Here is a 20,709-nt window from a genome sequence, read left to right on the forward strand (position 1 = left end):
AACCAATGGTTTTGACTTGACAGCTATTACTACTGTTCAAAGGTCCAGTACTCAGAATAGTGGAGAAAATACTGATAGGGCAATCTGTGTCCCTTTCAATGTTCTGTCAGAGTATGCAATATGCATGTGCAGATAAAACCTAAGGTTCTAAGAAGTTCCACTTCTTATGCCCATCCATTCTACACAAGGCCAAGAAAATTTAGCTTAATATTTAGTTAATAAATTAACAAATGGGATGAAATCAACAATGAAAAATTCAAATAATAAAGTATTTTCCTAGGTTTATCAGTCTTAACATGATTAAGCTACGAAGTCAAGTTATTGGCTTCAGTCTTAACGGTTTTTCTGTGTGATCAGTTTGAAAAATAACTTGGCTTCTTAGCTTGATCATGTTAAGACTGATAAACCTAGGAACAAAACAGCTTACCTTCTTGGATTCCTTGGTCTTTTGTGGCTTCTTTTTCTTCCCTTTTCTGTCATCTTGCTCAGGATCAGATGTGATAGCTGGATTGTCTATTCCTCCCTTCCAGGGATCAACAGGGGAGAGCAGAGGATCTTCCTCACTGCCGCGATGACCCCTTCCTTTCCAAATCTTCTGCATTTCTGATCCAGTTTCCTCATCACTAACATCAGAATGAACACGATTGTGGTATGCTTTTGTCTTGCTGAACAGAATCTTGGAGCGGTGTTTGTACTTCGAAGGTCTCCTGCCTGCCTGGCACTTCGACACATGGTCATACCCATTCTCCTCATCCTCTTGGTGACCATGATGTACCCCCACAGGATGCCGCATCTTGACTGCACGGTTTTGGCTGTCTTCCGGGACAGCATAAATAACATCGTTAAAGCCCTTGGATTTCAGAAGCGTATCCACGGGCTCAGCATAGTTGTCAGAGGCCTCAAGATCATCCCCAAGACCGGTTCGATTCCTCCGGGTGCTCCTCATACCTGCCTCAATAGTCTTTAGGAGATTTGGGTCCAGTTTCCTTACACTATGTTTGGGTAGAACCGGCTTTGGTTTGACAGGGGGAGGCACTTTGTGATTGCGCTCATCAATGACAGGCGTGTTAAGGACAGGGTACTCATTCCCTTCCATGTCAATTCTATATTTGCGCTCACTGGGAGTTGGCAGCAGCTGGACATCGTCACCAATGGGACTGTATGGTGGGGGTGCCTCGGCATCATCCTCTGAATCAGGGTCGTAGATCAAGGGAGGTGAATGCCCATGTGGCGACTGAGGAAAAACTCCCTCACTAGCACCATCTCTGCTAATGTCAAGCATAAATGAGCTCTCTATGCAGTTCTTCTTTTCTAGCACTTCATTGAAAAATGGTGTAAAGACTTCTGTCTGACGGTGGTACTGGGAGAGTGAATAGAGTGCTGTAAACTTAGCTGTGATTTCGGTGGCAATATGCTCCCCCTCTGTCATCAGTTCTTTGATGGCCTCATTCTCAAAAAAATCAGCCTGGCTGTCAGTGATAGCCACCATTTGTACAGGAATGACATCTTGGACTTCTGCCAAAAAAGCCCTTAACATAGCCATAGATGCCTTGCGTTTTGCTGAGTAAACCAGAATATAACCATGGACAAGCTCATCTTTTCTGATCCCAATGGAGGAGTGGTATGACAGCACAGTAATTTGTATCCGCTTGCGACTGTCTCCAATAATCTTATCAAGGATTAATGTGTTGCTTTGGCCAGGTTGGCCAGCACTACAGGAATGTGACTCAAGAAAAGGTGAAAGAATGAGGTCCACACTGAATGGATCACCACACATAGCACACATGACAATGCGCAAGTCAGTCTCAGATAAGTCTTTGATGGAAGGAAGTGGGCTCATTACATCGAAGTTGTGCTTTAGCCCTTCTAGTACTCCCCTAAGAGCCTGTTTAATTTGAGATTCATTAAATTTTCGAGGAAAGGTCCCAGAAGGTAGGTCTACAAAAGTACACTGTAGTTTATTGGCAAGTTGTTGGCCCTGATGTCTCAAGATAGGTATATTTTTGCAAACACCGTCTCTCTGGTTAGCAAGAATTAAAATAAACGGCAATGGTGGCAAAAATCTATCCCTTCTGCTTTGTGCAAACTCTGCTCGAATTCTTCCAACACAGTCACCAATGAAATTTAATGACTCTATTGAACTGAAGACACAAAAACAACCATGAGGTTTAAAGGATGATGGCCAAGAATGACTCAGTAACAATGCTGGACTAACTTCAATTGGAAGAAGTTCCAGCTCGTATATTTTTCCATCAAGGGTATACTCATCATCTGTGGACTGTGCTCTGATCTCATTTGCCAGTTCTTGTGCAAGGCCTTCTCTACCTATGAGACACAGATTAATTTTATCAATGTTGGCACTGTTATGGTAGAGATTAGAACGACCATGATCCAGCTGAACAAGACTGTTTGACAGGATCTGCTCTACCTTCATATCCACACAACTCTGGCCACTGAGACAAGTCTCTTTAGTGGGGTGATACACAAAACCGATGTGCTTGAGCAGAAGGGACTCCCTATCAGGTGCAAGTTTCTGCAAGGCCCTGTATCTGGGCTCTTCATTGAGTACTGTATGAATCTCACTCATTTTATCACAACTTGGAGTAGCATTTAGATCCAAGTCATAAAACAACTCTGCATGTTCAAAAAGCATTTCCTGAAATTCCTCTTTGGCTCGTTCAACTATTTCTCGTTGGTGCCGGCTATAAACATCCCTGCGGTCAGATTCACTGATATACTTGTAGGCTTCATCCTCCATGACAAAACACATTACCTCTTCCCAGGGCTGTCCTGGACTGATAAACTGCACGCGTTCCAGAGTTTTCTTGAACTTCTCCTTCATCTCCCCCCGTCTTTTTTCAGATATCAAATGCTGGACATGATTTTGATAAATCTTTTCCCCTTCTGCAGTTGTAAGGAGATCAAAGGGCACTCTTCTGTCATTTGTTTTGTCAATGTGCTCAGTCTCATCCCAGGGAGTGTGTTCCAGTACTACAAACCAATACTGAAACTCCAACCTACTCTTCAGAAGACTTTGAGCTTCCGTCCAGCTCAGTTTCTCAATTTCCTCCAAGTTATTGAGCAAGTTATTAAGAATTTTAGGCAGGCTTGAAAAGTAGTCATCTCGTCTTTTCTTGATATGTTCCTGTTTCAGCTGTTCAATGTGCTTTGAAAAAGTGTTTTTAGCTTTACGAGTACCTTCCAAATTTATGTATTCCTCATAGTCTGGATGATTTTTTAATTTATTACTTACAGCTTTCCAGCTCGTGTGATAATCTTTGACAGTCTGCACAATCAACTTCTCAAACTTATCAGTCACGGTAGCAACTAGCTGTCTTTGGATCTTGTAAGAATCCAAATAAGGCATAATTTTCGGTTTGCCTCGTGTTTTGTCTATCTGTTGTATCAATGCTTGAAAGCAGAGATCTACATTTACACAGGCCCTTGCCGATGTCTCGACCACTATCAAGTTCTTCTTGTGGGATGCAAAGGTCTGGATGTCCTTTAGGTATTGCTCCACACACTCATCACACTTTGTTGCAGCAATTACAATGGGTTTTTTTGACTTTGCCAATTGAGAGTATAAGCTATTGACTATTTTCATTTGATCATCAAATTTTCTATTACAGCCTTTACTTACATCTATGCAAAGAACAAAACCATCAACGTTCAGCCTGCCATCAGGCATCTGCTTCTGATCAAAGTCCTGCTCCAAGCCCAATTGATCAGTGCAAATGTACATCAATTTTTCTGCTGACTGCAGCTTAGAGGCCGCAGCCCGCTTGGTATAGGGCTGCAGGTTTGTGCTGCGATGCGGCAAAAATGTCTGATCATCAATAAACTCAGTCTGTTCGACGACCTGAATTTTGCAGTCAAGGCCATCATCACCACGATGTGACACTTCACCCCAGTATAAGAAATGGTCATTGTTTACAACACGGCCACCAAAATCTATTGTGCTCAGTACAGAGGTGTGTTCAGGATAGTAGTCATCTGCCTTGGGACGCACATACCTGTTACACAAGCATGACTTGCCCACACCACAGTTACCCTTATCTTTTTCAGTCCCTGAAAGCCCAACAACGCTTACGGCATACATTGGTAGACGGGGTTCCTTATTCTTAGCCATTATATTCCCCCGGTCATTGCCTTGTCACATGAAAAGTTCACAGCTAGAGTTCCAGTCCCATGTCCTCAAGGGGAGCTATAGAAGGTACGTGCCCATGGTTCAGTGAAGTGACTGGTCCCTTCTCTCCACGATCTTCAGTTTGGGATAGGTGCTTCTCCCCTCCTATTACCTACCTAAAAAGACAAACATGGAATGGTCCTTTAAAAATCCATTGAATAAGCTATTTAAATCATTATATCAACTAAATGAATACATATAATGATGTGCCAAATTTCAAACTGCAGATATTTCAGCACAGTTATTACTTTTCAGAATTCATACAGTACTTTAAAAATAATTGACAAATACTACAAGGCTATAAAAAACATGAAAACTTGTAGTGTATGAATTTTTATAGCAAATATTTTACCCTCTTAGTATATTTCACTCATTCACTGCTAAGCAAACAAGAAAGAAAACATTTGACATTTCTTTCAGTTTTCCTGCTCCAGTGGTACCAATAGCCTCATAAAAAATCCCCATATATATATATATATATATATATATATATATATATATATATATATATATATATATATATATATATATATATATATATATATATATATATTTTTTTTTTTTTTTTTTTTTAATAAAGTCAGGAGATGTGTGGACAGAAGATGGACTACTGCAGTTTTTTCCCCCAAAAAAATACATTTAAAGACTGGGGTTGACTTATTTCCATGGACAGGAAGATGCTGAATTTTAGTGTTCTAGATATTTCTAAAATGTTACAGATTTCTGCATAAAGGATAATTTAACCTTTTAACAGGAGAGACAACAAGTAATGAAGGATGTCACATTCACTATGATGAACATTTGAACATTAAACTGCTACAAGTGTTCTGGTGGGATTTATTTACTACATTGGTCACTTTAAAATAAAAATTAATTAATTAAAAATCACCAGAATTCCCTTATCCTTCGAACCACACCGATTTTGAAGGACAACCCATATGACGACTAGCAGAGATTATGTACACATTCAAGTATATCATTAAACCAAAGAGCAGCAAGGCCAGTGGACAGCTTTGGCTAAGAAGGGATTCAAACCATTACTGATAGTAGTTAGTACCAATGGAACAAATCAAGCCTGCAAGAAACTGTATCTGCTTCATAGTGGGAAAGCGACTGTACATTATCAGTTGGAACCAGAGGATGAATCTGGTGCACCAATATGAAAATTTAGATTTATACCGATAGTGAACATAGTTTTGCCTTATATCACCGGCTTGCTGGCTTAGAATATTCTTGCTGGCTTAGAATAACATTTTATGGTTTTTTTTATTCTATGGAAAAATAAAAACTGATCTGCTGGTTTGATTTAATAATGAATTCAAAAGATGTCCAAATAAAACCATATTCCAGGCCAGAACTTTCAGACCTCTTCTAAGTAGAGTAGCTTCCTATCCGACATTTTACGAGATCTTTCCACATTGCAAAATAAAATGCTGTTACACCTCAAACCAATTTGGGATGTGATTTCTCCCATATTTTGAGACTACGTAATTGATACCCCCCAGCCAAATTTTACTGTCAAAGATGCTGGGGGTGGGGTGGAAAGATGCAACTCTGCTTTGAGCCAATGAAATCCCTGAGAACAGCATGCATCTCTAGAAAAAAAAACATCATGGCCAGTATTTTACCATATGGGTTAAACAAGTTATAAAGTGGGAAAGATGTATCTTACTTTAATGTGAAAAAACACCCTCTAAATTTAACAAAACATTTTATCACTAAGAAAAGAGAAAGTATTGGCATCAATTTTCATTAGCACACCTAATTCATTGTACACCTATAAGAAAGAAAAAAATCCACACTAGCCTTAACGGTGTAAGATCTAAGGCAGTCTTAGCAGAGTATTTACTTAGTAAAAGTAGTTTTCATTGTGAAAAAGGTTGGAGATCACTAACCTAAGGTAATATTGAATATCAGCACCTTTATTTTAGTAGTTGCGTCTTTAGCTTTGGTCCTGCTAACTTTGAATATTCATCAAGTTTAAATATTAGCTGGCAACACTGAACCATTTCGATTTTGATTATTAACAAATATCAGCTAATACAGATGTGTTAACCAATATACTGTGCATCTCGAAGGCTAACATTACTTTTTACTTGGCCGGCTAGTTAGCTACTTCAGAGTCTTGACCATTGTGAGTTTCCCAAAAGTGTCGTAGCACAAAGATCATTAGGTAGACTAGCGCTTCCATTTTCAATATGAATGAACCTTCTCATATCAGCCTATGTTTCAGAAACCCACATGCTGGAGCTGCTACTCTGCACATCTACGTACGGCATGTGAATGTGAGTGTGTGTAAAACCCAAAGTAGGAGTAACTTTAAGGAGGATTTTGCCCCAAAAAAATCAATTATAACATTACAGATTGATGCAGCTGAATTACTACCTCAATAATAGTGCATCACCATGCACTGATGCTTCTTTACACCATCTGAGCAAGTAAAAACAATTTTAACAACTGCTCTATAGCACTGTTCTATGGAACAGTTGCTAGGGAACCGAGGGAAGTGAGTGGATCAGCAGGCTAAGCCTCTGTGCCTGTAATCGGAAGATCGCTGGTTCTACCCCAGGCTCAACAGAATAGTCACATGTCCATGGTCCTTTGAGGAAGGCCCTTAACCCCCAAATCCAGGGACATGACATGCTGGCTGACCCTGCAGTGACTCCCCCCCCCCCCCAAACTTACTATCTAAGCGAAGGGAAGGATTCTAGCGTATCTGTATTCGTATTTAGGAAAATAAAGGGTAATTTTATCAGTTATAAAATCCAATGATCCTTAAACTACCAAATAAGCATAGCAAAGGGCATTCAAGGATACAAGAGCTTCGGCATTAACTATTTATGGCTTTATACTGTAAACTTTTTACATTTTATGGATATTCAAATATATGAGCTGAACAAAATGAACTGCATCACAGAAAATTTCTGTACAAAAAAAAAAACTTTGATCACCATAGGTTAGCCGATTAACTACTTGCCAACCAGCAAATATCTGCATATAAGCATTTTTATGCAAGTCTCTCTGAGGGGAAGGTGAACCATTTAAGCATAACCTGATAAGTGCTATGAATATGAATGATATGAATTTTTGAAATTTCATATAAAGGAGTAAAAGTGTTGATTAAGACAAAACAGATGGACCAACTACGATAAAACACAATAAATGCTAGTAAGTTTATTTAATGATAGAATTCATGTAATATTCTCCACCACAAAATTAACAACACAACATTAGTACTGACCTCGCCAAGAACCTCAGTTTCTGAAATGTTTCTCCATTCCTTATTTCATTCTCCTTAGGACAACTGCAGTGTCATATACACTAAAATGAAAAGCAAAATCCCTAGAATAATGAGCTATACCATGGAAAATGTTTCCTTAATTTGCATGGCGAGTAAATATGACCATAGTGTAGGGACTAACCCTAATCCTAAATAAACATTTCTAAAATGTTTAAGATTTTTGCATAAACGATAATTTAACCTCTACACAGGAGAGACAACAAATAGTGATGTCACCTTCCCAAAAAATTAAAATATTTAACAAAAGTAAGCAGAAATTTTGCAGAAAATTAAAGTTGATGGTGTATGACAAAAAATTTGTGTTGAAAAGGCAGCTGCAAAATAAGATTGCAGAGGATGTCTATGGCAAGGAATAACCTGAAATGAGAAAATCAGTTTTAGGGGCAATAATGAAACTCTACACACTGACTTCTGCAAATTATGTTTTAACACATTGCTCAACAGGAGAAAAAAATACTTCGCCCTCGATTGATTTGGTTTTTCCCTATTTAACCTTTTGATTTCAGGCTACCTACAATAAAACACTCAACAGGCTATAATTTTAAATAATGTATTAAGTGACTGCAGACGAAAATAAGAGCAATGACAACTGAAATGTTTAGAAATTTGAACGTGTTTAAGACTCAAAATCACTTAATTGTTATCTAAATATAAGGGGGATGATAAAGATACTGACATTTTTCTATTTAACCCCAATGCAAAAATCAGGTTATCCACAATTTCCTATCAGCTAATTATAGGGTGCTTCCTTGCATCACCACTGATTTGCATAAAGCTAAAATTGTTCCAACTTGCACAGTCATGTTACCCCTGTTTCTGTTAAGAAAACAAAATTGATGGAAATCGGCATTGCTTTAGTAATTCATTGTACGAGTGGTAATCACCATTCAGCGCACCGCCTGTGTAGGGTAGCTGAGGGAAACTATTCCATTTGTTCTGATCACACCCACTGCCCACGATTGGCCAACATACAGTAATGTGATGCCGTGGGGTTGGTCAGCAGGACTAATTATGGAGTTACTGGCATACTTTGTGCTATGCACATCTGTTAATAGTGTAGATTAATATGTGCATTCTACTATTTATGTCAACAGTAAATGTTGCAACCATGTTTGTTTGCTGTGAAATGTTTGTTTGGGTATGGCTTCTAATAATTTACATGGAAACCAGTCTCTCTGTGGTACGGCTAGGTTCCTAGCAGCAGTGGAAAAGCACAATTAGTAAGCTAGGTACAGTAACTAACAAATAAGCCATTTAAACCCAAAATCTTACCAAAACAAAATTCAGGTTTTCAAAGGATTAAAACATTAACATTATACCAAGTTAGTGTTATAATATTATGTAACTACTTGCAAAATTATGGATTAAGTCCTAATATGAACAAGTAGTGACATTTTCCCTTATTAAAAGCAATATATTATAATAACTTCAGAACATAAAGTTATCAATCCCTGCTCACAGTCTGAACCATTAACATTTATCAAACATCTGTACCATAGCTGTCAAGTCTCCCGTTTTGGCCGGGAAACTACCATATTTCACCCCTCTTTCCCACCGTCCTCCCGTATTAGTATTTTCCCGTAAATCTCCCGTATTATAATATCATTTTTTAAAAATTCCTCTGCCTCTCCAAACTGAACTGTCAATAGCCTCGCGAGAATTGGCACTTGCAGTAGTCTGCAGGTCATTTACAACATTAACCAGGTCATAAATGCGGAGGTTAAAATGGCAATGCTGTGTGCCAAAAACAATGCTACTTTCACCTTCTGTAATGACTTCAACAAGGATACAAAGTCTGCAACAAATCTGTATAATAAGTCATTATAGTGAATGCCAGAGAGCCACATGAGTGAACATGAGAAATAAAAAAAAAATGTGTAATGAAAATAAAATGTAAATGACAAGTGGTTATTTTAGATTTCTTGTACACCTGTCTTAAAATGTAAGGGATACTGGAGCTTGGTTGGGGTGCCGGAAAATTTCCCTTATTTTCAAATCCAAAACTTGACAGGTATGATCTGTACTGCTCTTTTTAAGCTCTTTACTCATGTTTATTCCTCTTGTTGCACTGAGCATGTTTAAGACGAAAGAATAATATAAGTTCTCCTTATCTTATCTTAAAATTTCAGGCTGGGCCAGCATCACAAGCTTATGCAATATACTGGAACAGAACAAGGGTAACTAGCTAAAATATGGCCTAATAAAATGCTAAGCCCCAAACTTGAATCGATTCTATAGTGGTGATAAAATCTCAAATACAAATCTCTAAAATCCACGCCAATGGCAAACATTTGCCCTAAACATTTAAGTAAATGTATCTGATTTAAATGTATCCAAATACGTTAAACACTGAAATTAATTTCACCCCTGTTGTCAGCCATCTTGAAACAACAAAAAATCCGTTTGTAATTCTGGTCAGGTTCATTGATTTTCCGGTTTAATTCCCGGCCTGACCCGGTCTTCAAACGGTCACAAACCGACAAGTCGGTCTGTTGTCCCCATTTAACAAAAACGAACTGCAGCTGCACTCGTCCAAATTGAAAACATCGTGACTAGTCTCACTAGCAACCGGGCGCAATCGTATTAATGAAAATAATAGCAATGCAGTACCCGGTGTGCTGCGTAAATGTGATATTGCGAAACACTTCCCTGTTCTAGTATTACAGCGTCCAAGAGCCAGTCAGACCGTGTTTTGCTCTCCTCCAGTATGATCAGCGCTGAGTAAGTGCTATCTGCTTAGCCACTGTAGCCACTACAGTCGAAATATGGGTGTTCCCCAATTCACACGGTTTTCTAACTAGGACAAAACCCGCACATCAACAAAGCCGGCAATATGTAACGCTATCGGGACGCCGCGGTTTCTGATCATACCCTCCAAAATAGATGGAAACGCGAAATTCTGTGTCGAAGCTAAGCTATGTGATGCAAGCTGGCTAGCTGCGCCGATATACAGCCGCCACTTAGCTACATTCAGGCATCCAGATGTGCTTCCCAAGCTAACGCTAGCCTACTAGCTCAGCAGAGGCATAGCCAACGAGATATCGAAGCAAACAGAGGTCGCTACAATCTCTATTGGTTGCTAACTACTCGATTATTTCTCGCATTTTGGAACGACTGTTTTTTGTTCTGTCGCCAAAGAATTGGTTTGCCCCCAAGTAGCATAAACCATTAAGACGCCAGTTACTGGCAGCTGTCTTTTATTTTCCCGTAGTTACCATATTGTCAATATTAAACAAACGCCAGTTACAGAATTAAGTTTCGTTTTCTGAACTAATATTATAATTCAGCCAACAGCTGATTCACTGGTGGTAACATCTGACATTGTCCGACATTAGGAGCCTTTTTCCGGCTATTAATAGCATCAACATTACACCTATTTCGTTAAGTAAATGTCCTTGCTACATAAAATAGCTAATTAGCTACCGATGTGGAGCTTTTGAGCATACAAATCCGAACACGACACCTACAAGCCTAGCACAGCGTTTACATGGGATGACAACACTTGAACGACAAATCAATAATAAAACTGTATGTCCTGGAGAAAGACAATATAAAAACGGTCATCCTACGATCACCTGCCCGGACCTGGCACCACTATGTCCGGATACTTTTGGAAATTACATGTGCACGCTTGAACATAGCATTCCGTGCGTGTGTACTCCATCTCGTATCCTGGTATATTACATATTCTAAAATATATGGGTGTATAAGTGTGGTAAGCTATCTCATCACTCCGACCCAATAACGTCAACCTGCATTATATATCCTTTTCATCTAGGCTATTTAAGTCGGGGCAGTTTTGCTTGTCCGTATACATTCCCCTACCTAGGAACATGGTCGCTCCCTGCTCGCGACAACACGGAAAAGAAGCGAGCATTCCTGCGCCTTCTTCCCAAAATAATCTCCTGCATTCGACACTGGAGCAAACACAGATAGTTTTCCGTTACCCCCGATGCGAAAAACGTAGATGAAACCTTTTACAATCCAAAAGTGGCGTTTTTGATGTTTTTTCCTCGTATAATTCGATGTGGGTGTAATCCGAAACCCGCTCCCTCCCCTCACACTCCAAGCAGTAATGGCGACGGATGGATCCTGCTCTCTCACCTACACCCCCCAAGTTTTCCATTCGCCTGGGCGCTCGTGCACAACGCGCGCGCACCATTCCCGGGATAACGCGCGTGCTTACATTATGCGAGTACGTCACGCAGTACGTCAACTTTTAAAGATGAATATGTGGGATGTTATTTCGGTTTTTTTCCATCTTAAACTAATTACTAAGTTTCAACACAACTTAGTATAATAGAAGACAACGTCGGACCTATATTAGCAATTATTTTCCAGGTGACCGTCTATTTTATGTTCCATCCTTGATGCGATATGCCAGTCAGTTTTCAGTGAAACAATATGCTGTTATCAATAATCAGATATTTTTGAAAATAAGCACATTACGATACAATGTACATATGGAATGCATACATTAAAAAGATCCTGGTCTTTCTGAAAGTGTCATTTATGTGACGTAATTCTGCTGGTTTCATCTTGCCGTACCAGCAGTAGTGTTATAATCCACATCTTGAAAAAACTTTACATTTTATGACCTTGGTTTGGCTTTTTAAATATAGTATAAGTTATTCACATATTCTGGCTCGCAGTTCTGTTTGTAAGTCATATGTTTGCGAAAGGAATAAAAAACTGTATTTTGTCGTATTTTTATTAGTGTTTCAACAATACTACTGTCCATGTCAAAATACACTGCTCAAAAAAATTAAAGGAACACTTTGAAAACACATCAGATGTCAATGGGGGAAAAATCATGCTGTATATCTATACTGATATGGACTGGGTAATGTGTTAGGAATGAAAAGATGCCACATTGTTTGATGGAAATGAAAATGATAAACCTACAGAGGGCTGAATTCAAAGACACCCCAAAAATCAAAGTGAAAAAATGATGAGGTAGGCTGGTCCATTTTGCCGAAATTTCATTGCAGCAACTCAAAATCGTACTCAGTAGTTTGTATGGTCCCCACGTGCTTGTAGGCATGCCTGATAATGTCGGGGTATGCTCCTAATGAGAAGACGGATGGTGTCCTGGGGGATCTCCTCCCAGATCTGAACCAGGGCATTACTGAGCTCCTGGACAGTCTGAGATGCAACCTGGTGGCGTCGGATGGACTGAAACATAATGTCCCAGAGGTGTTCCATTGGATTTAGGTCAGGCGACCATGGGGGCCAGTGAACGGTATCCATTCCTTTATCCTCCAGGAACTGCCTGCATACTCTCGCCACACGAGGCCAGGCATTGTCGTGCACCAGGAGGAACCCAGGACGCACTGCACCAGCGTAGGGTCTGACAATGGGTCCAAGGATTTCATCCTGATACCTAATGGCAGTCAAGGTGTCGTTGTCTAGCCTGTAGAGGTCTGTGTGTCCCTCCATGGATATGCCACCCCAGACCACCACTGACCCAACACCAAAACGGTCTTGCTGAACAGTGTCACAGGCAGCATAATGTTCTCCGCAGCTTCTCCAGACCCTTTCACTTCTGTCACATGTGCTCAGGGTGAACCTGCTCTCATCTGTGAAAAGCACAGGGTGCCAGTGGTGGACCTGCCAATTCTGGTATTCTATGGCAAATGCCCATCGAGCTCCACGGTCCTGGGCAGTGAACATAGGGCCCACTAGAGGATGTCGGGTCCTCAGGCCACCCTCATGAAGTCTGTTTCTGATTGTTTGCTCAGAGACATGCATACCAGTGGCCTGCTGGAAGTCATTCTGTAGGGCTCTGGGAGTGCTCTTCCTCCTTGCACAAAGAAGCTGATACTGGTCCTACTTATGGGTTAAGGACCTTCTACGGCCCTGTCCATCTCTCCTAGAGTAACTGCCTACAGTATCTCCTGGAATGTCCTCCATGGCCTTGAGACTGGGCTGGGAGACACAGTAAACCTTCTGGCAATGGCACATATTGATGCACCATCCTGGAGGAGTTGGACTACCTGTGCAACCTCTGTAGGGTCCAGGTATCACCTCATGCTACCAGTAGTGACACTGACTGTAGCCAAATGCAAAAAAACTGTCAGAAAAGATGAGGAGGGGAAAATGTCAGTGGCCTCCACCTGTTAAACCATTCCTGTTTTGGGGGTCGTCTCATTGTTGCCCCTCTAGTGCACCTGTTGTTAACTTCTTTAACACCAAAGCAGCTGAAACCGATTAACAACCCCCATTGCTACTTAACGGACTAGATCAATATCCCAGAAGTTAAATTGACTAGATGCTATACTCTGATTAATAAGTGTTCCTTTAATTTTTTTCAGCAGTGTAATTATGTTTTTATAAAACATTGTTAAATAATTCTGCCCTTACTCTAACCCGCAACTGCCTTCTCTTAACTCAGAGAGAATATTTTGGTAGTTATGTCCCACTGTGTCTAAGATTTCTAAATATAGGTGAATCTTATCGAATTTAAATTTAAAGAATTAGACATACTTTCAGTTCCAAGATATCAGACATACTTCCCACATGGTAAATGGTTAGCAAGGTTTTTAATCATTTAAGTAATTTTATAATCTAAGAATGTTCAAAAATACATGCATGCCTACTATGAAGTTTAGCCTGATTAATATGCTAAAATATTTTAGTTTAAAGGGTCATCTAAGAAATTAAATGTTCACGTTGTCTATAATTCACAGGAACATATAAGAAACCAGTTGCAGTATTTTCAAAATTAAGCCAAAAACAACACATTGCCTTTCGCTTTTTTGCCATTCCATTATCAATTGCTTGACCTGAATAATTACAAGACAAGTGACTGTCCATTGTTTCCGTACACTTCCCTGTTGACCAGCATGCATTGTTGGTCTTTCCTTGTGTGCTTAGTCCAGTCCATGTCTTGGTATTCTCCCAGTATCAATGTCTATTGTAGCTTTTCTGGGCTGCTGTGTGGCTGAAAATGCTGCATGTGTGCCTGGGAATCATTTATCCCAGGGGTGCCCAACTCCAGCCCCGGAGGGCCGGAGTCCTGTGTAGCTTACTTCTTTCCCTGTTCCACCATAAATGATTCAACTCCAGAGCTGGGTGGTAATTAGCACAAGGAGTTGAATGAGGGGAAACCCAAAAATGTGCAGGGCTCTGGCCCTCCAGGACTGGAGTTGGGCACCCCGGATATATCCCACACTGTTGCAACTTTTAGGCCAGCTTCACTAACTTTGGACATCTTTGTTATTTGTTGTCCAATGACTCTGTTTTTTGTCTGCCCAATGTAAATGATGATGTGCGACATTTAATACCATCATCGCATGTTATGCACTTGCGATTCTCACAGTACAAGGACCGTGATAGTCAGCTGGGTTGAAATAAGGCATTACAGTGCAGGGATTTTGCTAAAACATTTTTATTATGTCATAGGAAACAAAACTTAGCAAGCATTGCAATTTTAATGATCATTCTTTTTCAAGATTATCTAGTATATGTTTAAAAAATCTGTTTAAAATTTACTACTGCTGCTCTTGCATGAGTGCTGCATGTGCTCTCCAAGCCAATCAATCATTTTCACCCTTGCTGTTTAAATCACAACTAGAAGGGCTTGTGAACTCCTTTTTTGTTTTATAATTGTCCCAATATTTATTTACGGAAGAGGATTAGGGCCACAGGGGTGGCATGGTGGTGCCGTGTTTAGCATTGTTCCCTCACACCTCTGCGGCCAGGGTTTGAGTCTCTGCCTGGGTTACGTGTGTGGAGTTTGCATGTTCTCCCCATGTCATCATGGGGTTTCCCCCCACAGTCCAAAGACATGCTGAGGCTAATTGGAGTTACTAAATTGCCCATAGGTGTGCATGTGTGAGTGAATGGTGTATGTGTGTGTGTGTGCCCTGTGATGGGCTGGCCCCCTGTCCTGGGTTGTTCCATGCCTCATGCCTGTGGCTTCTGGGATGGGCTCCAGACCCCCGTGACCCAGAGGGATAAGCGGTTTAATCTCAGAATTGTGACTTTTTTCTCAGAATTCAAATAATATTTTCATGGTGGCCCTAATCCTCTTCCGTATTCATTACATCAAAATCACATCTCGATATTTTTTTCCAATATCGTGCAATCCTAGTATATTACAGCAAAAACTTTTATTTCTTATCAAGCCATCCAGATCTTATGATTTTTCTGACCAGAACGCAGTTAAAGCTTGGATCTTTTCATTTGTCCATTTTTCATACATTATTACTTTTTCACTTTGTTTTCAAGAAGGTGGTTCTATTGTGTGTTCACAGGCAGGCTATGTGCATAACCAATCAACAATGAACACGTTTGCAAGTCCCACCCTAATGTACCGAAGCACCAAAAAAGTATCACAGCCCGTTTGATATTTTAGGTACTGGAATTTTTGGTACTGGTACTCAACCAGAAAAGGGAAAGTACCTAAAGTATGGTACCTGGTGCTGAGGAAAAGTGCCATGTGTTTCACCAGGAACTACTGGGGTGGGGCTTATAGCAATAAACTTGCACCATCGCTATTTTGGGTTTTACATAGAATTACGAGGAAAAGAGAAGTAATGAAGCAACAGTTGTGCAGATGGATTTTTTTTTTGTATCTCAATTGCATTTACTGCATTAATGAATACCTTTCTGCTTGTGTCTTCATAGTTCTACATCAGAAAATTCTATCAATGACCAAACTAATATCGCTGGTGTGAGCAATGAAATTTGCCAGCACTTATTAGCAGAATAACTTTCTTTTATTTGGTGGAAAACGAAAGATTGATCTGTTGGCCAAATTTAATATTGAATTATAAACATGTTGTGGATTGTATAAATAAAATATTGTGGCAATCAAGTGGCAAAGAGACCATGAGGCGGACAGCAAAGCTCTATTTTTAGCTCTCTTTTTTTGCACAATCATTAAAAGGATAGCAGTAAAACAGTGAGCAAGAATAAACTCACTTACAGTAGTAAGTGACTGGGAACATACATAGCTTTTAAGGAAACAAAAGTAGGATCCAGGCAATAGAGACAATGCATCATACTCTGAAAACTGCAAGACTTTTGTCTCCTTGAAGGCTCAGTTTTTTGGTTATACAGATTTAAAATCCAAAACAGGTCAAAATATAAATCTGAAAAGATTGAATTCAAGAGAAAAAAGAAGACAGATTTCTTAGGCCATTAATAAAGTTCCCTGTGTTTGTAAGCTGCATAGTGGACCGTCGTCAATCATGCCCTGCTGTGACATTGGCAGTCTGTTGTCTAAGATTTGAAACTAAACAAAGCCATGACATTCATTTTCTCAAAGATTTTGTCAGGTCTCTGAAGAAGCATATGAAAACAAGGGTGTACAAAGTGCATTTTGAAATTTACTCAATGTAAAGTGCGTGGAAACCAGATGCTACTTGTGTGCAAAAGACTTCTTCTCTTGGTATCACCAGAAAAATAAATATTCAGAAGGGAGTATTAATGTTTTTCTACAACATATACTACATATACTTCATATGCAATGTGGCAATTTATGTGTATATGTGTGTGTGTGTGTGCAAATATAGCGTACGCATGTATAAAAATTGCCATTTTATATTTAAAATGTTTAATACTGCTGTATACCAATCTGTTTTCCCTTTCTCTCATGATATGCAAATTGAGCCGGATGTTACTGCTGTACCTCCAGGAAGCGAGCATGTGCTCCCTCCAAGGGATGCCGTCTCTTGCTGCCCTCCACTCTGTGAACTTGCTTTTGCTCCAAAGATATAGATACTGTCAGGGTGTGGCTGATAGGACCATAAGCCAACTGTTAATGGAAAATTCATAGCGGAATCTAGGAATAATGTTGCCGCATCGTGACCAGCAAGATATTTAGAGCCTTAGCAAGAGATAGATCAGAAACATGCCAGATATCATTGGTCCCTGGGCACTTTCTAATTTGTGTGACAAACGTTAATTATTTTGATTGCACAGCTAATGACTGCAGGTAAAATAAATTCTTCCTCTTCAGACTCAGTGTGTTGGAAATTCCCATTTCTAGTCTCTATTTCATTTCCTTTTCATTGAATCAATATTGAATATCAAATAATCTGTTTTTAAATGATCTTCACATAATGGGAGATTTCTCTAAGGGAAAGGACAGTGAATGATAACACAAATGAGGAAGCCTTTGCACTTTTATTCCCCAGTTTGCACCACAGCACAGAAAAAGTGTTATGGTAGACAGCTTTTGACTTAGACACACAATATGGGTCTGGTATAGGGTAGTGCTATAATAACTGTGGAGTATCTTACATTAACATGTATTTATTTAGCCGACAGTTTGTCCAAAGCAACGTACAAGTGAGGCAGATTACATGAATTAGATGGATTATCTGCCTCTTTGTTATTATATTCTGTTTCTGAAAAAATAGAGCTAATTCTCTAATAAAAAATTTGATGGAATCTGCCCCTTCTGTAGCATATACAAGTTTATTTTATGTCATTATGTCACAGCAGATTTAATGAAGTAAGCACGAAAAATTGCGAAAGTCATTTTTATAGACAACCATCCATCTCACTACTTATCTTGGTCGGGGTCACAGGGGGGTCAGAGCCTGTGCTGGGCAACGCAAGGCACAAGGCTGGGATACAGTCAGGATGGAATGTTAGTATGTTGCATGGTGTATACACTCAGTGAGAAAACTCAGGATTCAGGACTACATGTTCAGCATCGAAAGCGTACACCAGGGCAGAGACGCCTGCGTTTGGAGTGGTGCTGTAAGCAGGAGGCATGGACTGATGATGAGTGGCATCGTACCATGTACCATGTACCAGTGATGAATCTCGGTTCTGCATTACCACGGATTACTGTCGTATGTGTGTATGGTGGCGCCGAGGGGAGAGGACCAATCCTGCCAATGTTGTGGAGAGACACACTGGGTATTACTTAATTTCATCAATGATAGTGATTCGGGGGACCCTGATGGCGCAGTGCTACGTCAGTGACGTCCTGCATCTGCATGTCTCACCCTTCCTGAGACAGCACCCTGGTACAGTCTTTCAACAAGACAACGTTTATCCACACACAGCATGTGTGTCTATGTACTGCTTGTGTCATGTTGAGGTCTTTCCATGGCCAGCCAGGTCCATCAATCTTTCCCCAATCAAACATGCGTGGGATCAGCTTGGATATAAATTCAGGCCCAGTGCCAATTTGCAGGATCTCGAGGGCCAGGTACAGCAGCTGTGGGCCGACTTGCCACAGGAGAAGATACAACGGCTGTACGACTTGTTGTGTACCATATCACCGCATGTATCCAGGCCTGGTGGTATGTCCCACCCTACTGACATGGGACCAGCAATGTGCCCATACTGCCAACTCTGTTGTCTGTTTGATCTGATATTATAATCATTGCGATACAGTCACATGACCTTTCACCACGTGCAGATTTATTTCATTTCCACAACTCCGTCTGGGTGCTTAACTTTTTTTGTCATTGAGTTTACATGTCATGGGCATTGCTAGGTCCAATCACTCAAGGCTATAGCCAGAAAATTTTAGCCCGGATTCCAGTCTCCCGTCAAAAAAAAAGATAAACTTAACTTCCTGGTCTTTTCAGTAGCTAGAAATTCTTGACACATGCCCATACTTTCACACAAGCATATTAGAGCTCTTACGATTAATTAATTTAAACTCAATTGCTCAATTATTGAAAAGCATCAAATAAAATTTTCCTTTTGGATTACTGAGCAATATGGTGGGAGAAAGACGTGATCATTACTGAAATGGGACTATCAAATAAACTTTAACAAGCAACTCAATTTCAAATCCAAGAAGTGCTAAAGAGACTTAAACCTTGTTTGCTCTGTATTAAAACATCTGCCTTTCTGCCCTTTCTTCCTGTAACATGATGTAAAGTCCTGTGATTTACTGGTACAGTCTACCAAAGACATATAAGACAACTTCGAGGCTTTCCACATTAAATGCCTCCAACGTATCCTTGGCATCAGCTGGGAAGACTGTGTTCCTCACACTGACATTCTCCAACAGACTCAGTCCTTCAGCATAGAAGCAATTCTAGCTTTGAGACAACTGAGATGGGTAGGTCATGTCATCCGAAGCCCTGAACAACGGCTACCTCGCCAGGTGCTCTATGGTCAGCTACCAACTGCAACCAGAAGATACAAAAACGACGATACAAAGATCAACTTAGGGAGACCTTGAAGAAATGTAACATCAAGCCTGAACTTCTGGAGGCCTATGCGACTGATCGACAGTTGTGGCGTACTATGTGTAATAAAGGGGTCAACCACCTGGAAGAACGCCGCACTCAGAAGCGGGCAGAACGACGGCAGCGACGACACCTCGGTGCCGTCACAGCACGACCTGAACTTCCTGATCCAGCTCTTACATGTCCAACCTGCGGCAAGATATGCAGATCTAGGATCGGGCTTTACAGCCACACACAGTGGCACAACAGACAGAAACTATAGTATCCCTTTCACCACCCCATTCCTCCCTTAGTCCCTATTCAAACCCCCAATAGTTTGAGGACCTGTCATCTTCGTTCGCGATGGACTGCCAAATGTTAGCGAGAAAAGGGGAGCTCTTGGTTTTTCAAATTTGAAAATAATGGAAATTTTCCAGCACCCACCGCGAGCCATCCCACCACCCCAACCAAGCTCCAGTATCCCTTACATTTTAAGACAGGTGTACAAGAAATCTAAAATAACCACTTGTCATTTACATTTTATTTTCATTACACATTTTCTTTTAATTTCTCATGTTCACTCATGTGGCTCTCTGGCATTCACTATAATGACTTATTATACAGATTTGTTGCAGACTTTGTATCCTTGTTAAAGTCGTTACAGAAGGTGAAAGTAACGTTGTTTTTGGCACACAGCATTGCCATTTTAACCTCCACATTTATGACCTGGTTAATGTTGTAAATGACCTGCAGATTACTGCAGCTGGCAGTTCTCGCGAGGCTACTGACAGTTCAGTTTGGAGAGGCAGAGGAATTTTTTTTAAATGATATTATAATACGGGAGATTTACGGGAAAATACTAATATGGGAGGACGGCGGAAAAGAGGGGTAAAATACGGTAGTTTCCTGGCCAAAATGGGAGACTTGACAGCTATGGTTGCTTCTGTATAAATGGAGTGAGAGTTGTGTTTTTGTGTGTTCACAAAGAGGGTGCAAAGAGTGTTGCCCTCACTCCTGTGTATGATTTTCATGGCCATAGCTGGAAGGTCTAGAAGACTAGAGGTTCTCCCGTT

At 40.3% G+C, this 20,709-nt stretch overlaps 1 protein-coding gene across 4 annotated transcripts in view; it reads right to left on the reverse strand.

Annotated features, from left to right (window-relative positions):
• The window catches only part of arhgap5 (Rho GTPase activating protein 5), a 49,388-nt gene extending 37,718 nt beyond the window's left edge, over positions 1-11,670 (reverse strand). The window contains exons 1-2 of one of the 4 annotated variants that reach the window (XM_023833604.2): positions 11,592-11,670; positions 428-4,302 (exon numbers count right to left, since the gene is read on the reverse strand). In XM_023833604.2, the coding sequence (XP_023689372.1) occupies positions 428-4,129 (3,702 nt within the window). In that variant the 5' untranslated portion in view covers positions 4,130-4,302; positions 11,592-11,670. The other 3 variants (XM_023833603.2, XM_023833601.2, XM_023833605.2) reach the window with 3 other exon arrangements.
• Positions 11,671-20,709: the final 9,039 nt, after the last annotated feature.

The sequence above is a fragment of the Paramormyrops kingsleyae genome, chromosome 14, assembly GCF_048594095.1.
Source record: "Paramormyrops kingsleyae isolate MSU_618 chromosome 14, PKINGS_0.4, whole genome shotgun sequence".
Lineage (NCBI taxonomy): Eukaryota > Metazoa > Chordata > Actinopteri > Osteoglossiformes > Mormyridae > Paramormyrops > Paramormyrops kingsleyae.